The sequence below is a fragment of the Natrix helvetica genome, assembly GCF_964273705.1.
Source record: "Natrix helvetica genome assembly, chromosome: 7".
Lineage (NCBI taxonomy): Eukaryota > Metazoa > Chordata > Lepidosauria > Squamata > Natricidae > Natrix > Natrix helvetica.
In genome coordinates this window covers 42,094,238-42,102,045 of record NC_138558.1, presented here as the reverse complement: position 1 = coordinate 42,102,045, position 7,808 = coordinate 42,094,238, and the positions used below count along the sequence as shown (strand labels likewise).

Below are 7,808 nucleotides of genomic sequence, written 5' to 3'. Positions count from 1 at the left end.
TGGTTTAATTTTACTAAGCATATACTAAGCTAGAGTATGACAGTCATACAACGTGAAGATTAGACTGTCACAGTGTAACCTACTATATTTGTAATAAGATTAACCTAGGTAAACCTTTCTTAATGTTAGGTATCAATTCTATTTTTCTATTCATTAGATTATTTCAGGTAATCTGTTTGATTAAGGGGGTTCTCTTTTTAAGGGATTGGTTTGAATAATAAATTCCATTACTAATTGCTAGAAACAGAATGCCCAATATATAGCATCTTTACTTCTTCCAAGTGGAAAATATGCATATGCGCTATAATCAGTGACAGGCCCTCTTTTCACAGTTCCTTTTCCAGGGCTTTTTAAGAGCTTGAGGAATTGTCATTTTTCACCAGCACTGCCTCCCTGAGGATTTCGCCCTCTTAAGGCTAATGCTTCAACAGTCCAAAACTCAGCCACACTTCAGCAAGCAGGAGTATAAGTTGCAGAGGCTTGTTCACATTTAGCACAAAATTGGAAGATCGGGAATATTTAAATCAACTTTCCAAAGTTCTTTTGATAACGTTTAAACCATCCAGAGTCGTTTGACAGTAAGATGGGCGGAATATAAATTTAAATAAATAAATATCCACTGCTGCGTGCACATTTTATAGCTCTCCATAGCAAAATATTAAGTGCTGTTCTTAGCTATTACAGAGTTGCTCATTCTTTACATGCAGTTGTGCTTATTTGTACATTTGATTTTCCCTCCCATCTCCTGTCTTGATGAACAACTGTAAGCAAAGTGGAAAGACGGATGGGATTTTGGTTTGAAATACTTTTTGTATACAGGCAGTCCTCGACTTATAAGTTGGTTTAGTGACCATTCAAAATTACAACAGAACTGAAAAAAGTGTCTTTCCCTGGTGGAAAGGCTTGAATGATAATAAACAAGAGTTCTGAAGGCCTTTGCTGTCATAATTTGCTATGGTGTTGAAGAACATCTGACTATGATTTAAACTAAAAGTGTAGATCTTCAAATTGTTTGCTCATATAGGCGAATAGTGGAAAGTAATGCTATTACCTGCTGTCATATTTTCAACTGTTCTAATTATGCTGCAATCTTCCTTTTCAGGGTGGATTACAAGAAGTTGCTGAGCAGTTAGAGTTGGAAAGGATAGGTCCTCAGCATCAAGCAGGATCTGATTCTCTACTAACAGGCATGGCCTTCTTCAAAATGAGAGAGGTAGATAGATATATACTGTGTGAGTGTGTGTGTATTTGTATGGTAATATTGATGGCGCTGAAGGAGGGGACTTAGGATGGGTCCTCATAGTTATAGTTGCCATAGCAGTCATGTGATTGCAATTTGGGTACTTGGCAACTGCTCGCACTTATGACATTGCAGTGACTCGCACTGCTGACTTCTGATCAGTAAAATTAATGGGGAAACTGGCTGGAGGTTGCAAATGGTAATAATGTGACTATGAGATGCTTCAGTTGTGTGATATTTGCCTTATGACAGAAACTAGAACTTGATACATTTGCCTCCCTAAATCAGTAAGGTCAGATAATAATTGCATTTTACAATCACATTGTTCAGCAGCACTCTTGTTGGTCCCAATTACCATTATTGATGATTACTTATATTAGGATTAAAATTTTAGATTAATAGTAATGGTAAATTAAATTATAAAGTATTTGTGATTTAATTAAATTATTATAATTTATAGTAAATTAAATTAGGCCATACTAGAACCATATTTACTTCCAAGGTCAACTTGAAGTGTTGCTTCTAACCTTTAAAGCCTTAATGGGCTTAGTATTACATTGCTTCATAGCAGACTGTTTGAGGATTAAACTTGATGACAAAGAGAATTCTGAGCAGTTTGGCAAATGAGCATGAGAAGTAGTAGACTATTCTGAGTTAGTTACAGTTGAGAGATCACTGAAAAATAGTGCCACTAAGTGCTTTCATAGAAACCACTGACATTTTACTCTACTAGTCTTTTAATACGTAAAGCCTACTTTGCTTTTGACAGTTCTAATTTGTAAGATCTTTTATGTTTTTGGTTTTGTGTTCAGTGAAATGACATGCCATCTTTGATTGATCTTGAAAAGCTAAGCAAGAAATAACTTTGAGAGACACCAAAATATAGCATCTAAGCTGCTGCTGGCAAGATGGAGAAGTTTTAAGTTTTAAAAAGAACCTTGAAAGAAAATAATGACAAGCAATTTGTATTGTTGCAAGAAAACCATACAGATGTGTCTTTGCCTCTTCTGCTTCTTTTGTTTTTTGTTTCATATGCATTATGTTACTATTGTTAAGATCTGATTTATGTGGCAGGATAATGATTGTGACATTCTTTCCTTGATATACTTCAAGAAATATTAACTGGGAGATATATTTTATTTAAATTCTATATTTGATCTGAAAATGAGATTTTTTTGATACAGGTATTTTGAGTAGTGCCTCCAAAAATAGGTGAATTATAATAATTTGTCCTTTACATTTTCTTTAGATGTTCTTTGAAGATCACATTGATGATGCCAAATACTGTGGTCATTTGTATGGTCTTGGTTCTGGTTCATCTTATGTACAGAATGGAACAGGAAATGCATATGAAGAAGAAGCCAACAAACAATCATGACATGAAATGACAAGGCACTTTTTCTAAGCTCGATATGGTTGTACATAGGTTTTATCTCTGGTTGAATTCCTTGGACAATAAGGCGTTCTTTTCCTCTTTATCAGCACACTTTTCTCTTGCCTTTGTATGTACTAAACCTGACTGTTCCTGTTGCAGTCCTTTGACATTGATATATAGGCATTTCTGGATTAAATGTTGCCATGTATCTTGCCCATCTGTACAGAAGCACGGGTAGGACCAGTGTGGTAGATAGAAGAGGAAAGCTAAAATGATAATGACATTTCTAGTAAACTTTAATTGGCCTTTGTATTGGTTTATTATCCCTGGCCTTTCCCTTCAAACCTGGACAAACACTGATTGTAATCAATTTCCCCATTGGATATTAATCCCTTCCGATGTAAAGGGGTTTTAGTTATTCATAATTGTGGACCATCACATTTGCACTTTAGAAGAGTGACTCTGAGTCAGATCCTCTGTTTTATCTGAAGTTCCGAATACTCTTCCCTGAGATAGAAAAAGGGTACATCTGCTTCTTTCAGGTCTCAAATACATTGAACAAAGCCACATTCATTGCCTGATCTCTCTTCAAACGTACAGGTATCTTAGCTACTATAAAACTGATGTTTCGTCTTCCAAATATTCCTGCCAGCTCTCTGATGGAAGCAGCTAGATGGAATCAGGAGGAATCTCTCAAGGATACTTCTTGAATTGAGAGTCCCTTTCATGGGGCCTAAATTTGCTGGGCAGTTTTTATGAGGTGTGATTAGGAGAACATTGTGTATTCTCCTCCATTTAAAGCAAGCCTTCTCCTCTATGTTGCAACCTTCAGGTTTATTGGACTGTAACTTCTAAAACGTGTGGAATATATAGAAGTTGATAGCCAAATATTTATAGGGCACCGGCTTGGGGTGGAATGGGGGATGCTGCTTTGCAGCCTTATGGAAGGTAGGTGTATCCTTTTATGTGTTTGTGTCTGAAAGGAATAATTGAAAGATGGAATGCTGCAGTTAAAATAACAATTTAAAAATTGTAAACCATTTCCTTATTCCCGTTCCAACGAGTTATAGCCTAATACTTTTCTATTTTAAAATATTAATTTATTGTCTACATAAATGGATGAACACAATGTAAGTAAGAGATCCAAAGATAAATAGGAAGATATGTCCTTTTTGGGAGCTGCAACACAAGATATTTGTTGTCAAACAACAAATTTATTTGTACCTAATAAAGTTACCTAAGGCTTGTAAGGCTAGTTTATTTTTTGAGTCTATCTTAGCAGTATATTTTATAGGTGTTTTACTAAAGAACCACAAAGTACTTTCCTGACCATGCAGAGCAGGCTCATAAAAAGCAATTGTGAAGGAAGACTTTTATTAGAATGGAATAGCTAAATCTTATCCTGAAATGATAGAGTGCTGATGGCAGCATTTGGCATGTCATCTACACTGAAAATCAATGGGAGTAAATCTTAATGTACAGCAAATTGATATAACTACCATGTACTTTAATATGTTTTCCTTTATCCTGATAAAGTTACAATAATGTAACTGGGCAGTCCTTTTTCTTTTAAGGAAAAAATTACAAAGGCATTTGGATAAGGGGGTATTTGTTTTTAAAGCTTTTGTAAATAAAGGCTTCAATAATGTTTTCTTACATACATAAGAGACTTGTGGTTTTGATTTGAAACCCCACTGGCATATCTGTGTACCTGTCTAGCCTCTTACATCTTTGTCATCTTAATTCAGTGTGGTCTGTTAGTCATACTTTGGCTGCTCCAAGTATCATCACTATAGTCACTTTAGAGTGCTCAAAATGTGGTTGAATATAGCAAGAGCAAATCTTTAGATGTCCATGCTTGTTAAGAACTGGCTATAATGTGTTTGCTGCTCATCAGTGAAGTGGGAAGGACCTGAAAGTCAAATGTTGTGCTCAGGTGTAATGTCTCATTCAATAGCAATAACCTGCCTTACTAAGAAGCTTACTTGAATTTATGCAGTCCTGCAAGTAGGGGAGAAGGTTAACATGCCACCAGATATTTTTAAAGACTAAATATTGTTTTTCATGTACCTTGTTGGCAGCTACACACCCTAATATCAGCTGCTTGCAATTTGCCAAGTGGACAAAAACTCAACTATGCTGTAAACATAGCAGTTCTATAGTTAGTATTCCTGCTGCTGGGTTATTTGTATATTTAAGTTCAAGTAATGACTGGACTATTTTATACCAGGTTGATAATAGATTGTGCCTTGATGAATTACTAATCATAAATGCCTCTTGTCCATCACACTGTTGAAAAAAAACTCACTGAATTCCACCCAAATCAATATCTGAACTATGCTATATTGGACTTATTTTATCATGAGGTAAATAATAGTGGATTTTTTTCACTGACCATACCTTTTATGATGTTGGCAATGGAATTATTTACTGATGTTTTGTACGAAAGCAAGGAGAAAATGAAATAAACTCATAATTCATACAATGGAACTTAGCTGCAAATATTTCACAAGGCTGTTGAATAAAATGAGAAGTAAGCTGTTTCAAATAGCATCCTTCAGTTGTCATCCCTTTCAGGAACCATAATGAGTTAAAATAGCTTCTAATTGCTCATATAAGAACTTTCATTTACAGAGGGCTGACACTTTTCTTGTTTGTTTATGCATTGTGAGACTATCATACCTCCATTCCTTATGGGCCACAATGGGACCCTATCAGATTAAAGGGGGTATTTTAAAAAAAGTGTTCACCACAAGAACAGATCTGAAAATGAGCACGTTGGCTGATTGAGGTTGAATCCTACTCTCTTTGTGTCAGTCTTATTGTTTCTTCATAATTTGAAACAGTACAATTTAAACGTGTTGTTTGCATAATGGACATAATGTGGTATACTACATAGCATGAATTTACAAACTTGAAACTTCTGGTTCTGCCACTTTTCTCAAAATGCAGATCCAGTTTTGGCCATGAGCTGTATAAACCTTTCCTTTGAAAGCTCTGTAATGTGGTATATCATGGCTTCAACTTTTACTTCCAATTATGTTACATTGAGATTTACTCTGGGATGAGTTATAGCCTTTGTGTTCTGTAATATATACTAAGATTCCTCGCTCCTCTACTTGAATACTTTTTGCTCTGGGATTAAAGTGGAGTAGATTCTGCAGTGGGTCTTTCAGTAATTTTCCCGTGTGATGAGAAAATTGCAGATGTTTCACTGGCTGTATAGCCTCTAAGCCAGCAGAACAGTTGACTTATCATAAGTCAACAAAACCAATGCTTTGTTGCCCATGCACTTTTAGAATCTGGCATTTAAATCATGATTGGTTTGCTTGAAAGAGTTCATTTCCCCCCCAGAAGTTAACATAATACAAAAATACACAGTATGTTTTTGCAGAATACAAAAGAAAGCAAAACAGAAGCACTTCTACACTGTAAGACCTGCACTTTTATGTACAATCTGGCATTTGGCCATTATTTAGAATATTATTAGTTTGGGATTGTTAAATTTTAAAAAAAAAAGTTATTTAGTTTTGAAAATCTTGCTATTTTATTAAACAAAATAGGAAATCATACATAAACATAAAAGCCATGAAGGGCATAAATAATAGAACAGTTAAATCTACGTCTTTGATCACGGATTCCTTGTAAATGAAATTGGTCTAATCTAATCAGAGTACCTTGAGGATTTTAAACAGCTAAAATTTGCAGCAGTGATTACAATAATTGTCTCCACATACTATAACTGTTACATAATTGAACTTCGATAGTCATGTAAAATAATGCACTATAATAATATAGTAATTACTGTATTTTTTGGACTATAAGACACATCGGAGTGTAAGACACACCATGATTTTGAACAGGTAAATTAAAAAAAGGTTTCTGCACTCTGCAGGCTTGCTAAACCCTCTGCACGCCTTGTTTTTTGCAAAAAAAAAAGGGGGGGGCATGCAGAGCTTTGGGAGGCGTGTAGAGTGCTCCTGGGGGCTGGGGGGAGGGCAAAAGAGCAAAAAACAGCAGTTTTCTGAAAAAACGGGCTGTATTTTGTAAAAAAGGGGGGCATCTAGAGGCTTTGGGAGGCTTGTAGAGTGCTCCTGGGGGGGGGGGGAAATTGAGCAAAAACGGCCCGTTTTTTGCTCATGTTTGCCCTTTCCAACCCCAGGAGAACGTTGCAAGCCTCCCAAGCCCTCTGCACATCCATTTTTGCAAAGGGGGCGGGGTTTTGGTAGGCCAAAAATGCTGTATTCAGTGTAGAAGACGCACCCAGATTTTCACCCTTTTGGGGGGGGGGGGGGAAAGGTACATCTTATACTCCAAAAAATATGTTAGGTCACTAAAGTTAGCTTGGTATGCAGCAAATTGACATTTTCTGTTTTCATAAACTGCATTAGATTTGATGTTTAGGATGCAAAAACTGGGCTTGTTTAGGTGCTCAAAAGAATTAAGATGACTCATACTCTTCCATTTCAAGGCTAATCTAATGTTTATGACACTGCCCTTTTATTTCTTCAAGGTTATCTTCATACAGCACTACATTAGGCATAGTACTAATAAAAAATATTTAATCCCCTTAGATTTTGGAGATACTTTTCACTCTATCCCTTTCTGCACTGTTTGAATATCTTTTTGTGCACATTTTTTGAGAGCCACGATAACTACTGTTTCTGTATTAACAACAAAATGATGGTCTTGACAATCATAACAAGCATGAGAGTTAGCGTGTACAAACATCCCACCATGGAAGATTCCATCCCCAGAGTGTTCCAGAAATTATTTGATTTTAGAAAAGTGTTCAATCTTGAATGACACAGGCTGGTTTTATTTAAAGAAGTTGGGTTCTGTTTTGCAAACTCAAGGTGGAATTCTACTTGTATTACTCTATGAGCAACGTATGAATTTTTAAAAACTAAGACTTCAAACCTTCTATGTAAAACTGGAATATTTCATGTTGATTCCAATTGTGTTCTGTTCTTTTGATTTTAAATGGTACTGCACTTCTGATAATTATGCAGAAAGACAAACTGAAGAAGGTTGCTGTTATAATATGATTACTTTCTTATTCAATCTGCCTTTGGATTATGGATTTCCTGTCTGGCCGCTCTCAAAGGGTCAGATTAGGTAATCATCTCTTCAGCCCTTATTCTTAACACTGGTACCCCACAAGATTGTGTGTCGAATCCCTTACTCTATACC

General features: G+C 35.9%; 1 protein-coding gene across 1 annotated transcript in view; it reads left to right on the top strand.

Annotated features, from left to right (window-relative positions):
- Positions 1-3,865, top strand: part of CNOT7 (CCR4-NOT transcription complex subunit 7) — a 19,428-nt gene extending 15,563 nt beyond the window's left edge. Inside the window, exons 5-6 of the mRNA XM_081959714.1 lie at positions 1,084-1,213; positions 2,490-3,865. Coding sequence (XP_081815840.1) covers positions 1,084-1,213; positions 2,490-2,618 — 259 coding nt within the window. The 3' untranslated portion in view covers positions 2,619-3,865. The remainder of the gene's footprint in view (positions 1-1,083; positions 1,214-2,489) is intronic.
- Positions 3,866-7,808: the final 3,943 nt, after the last annotated feature.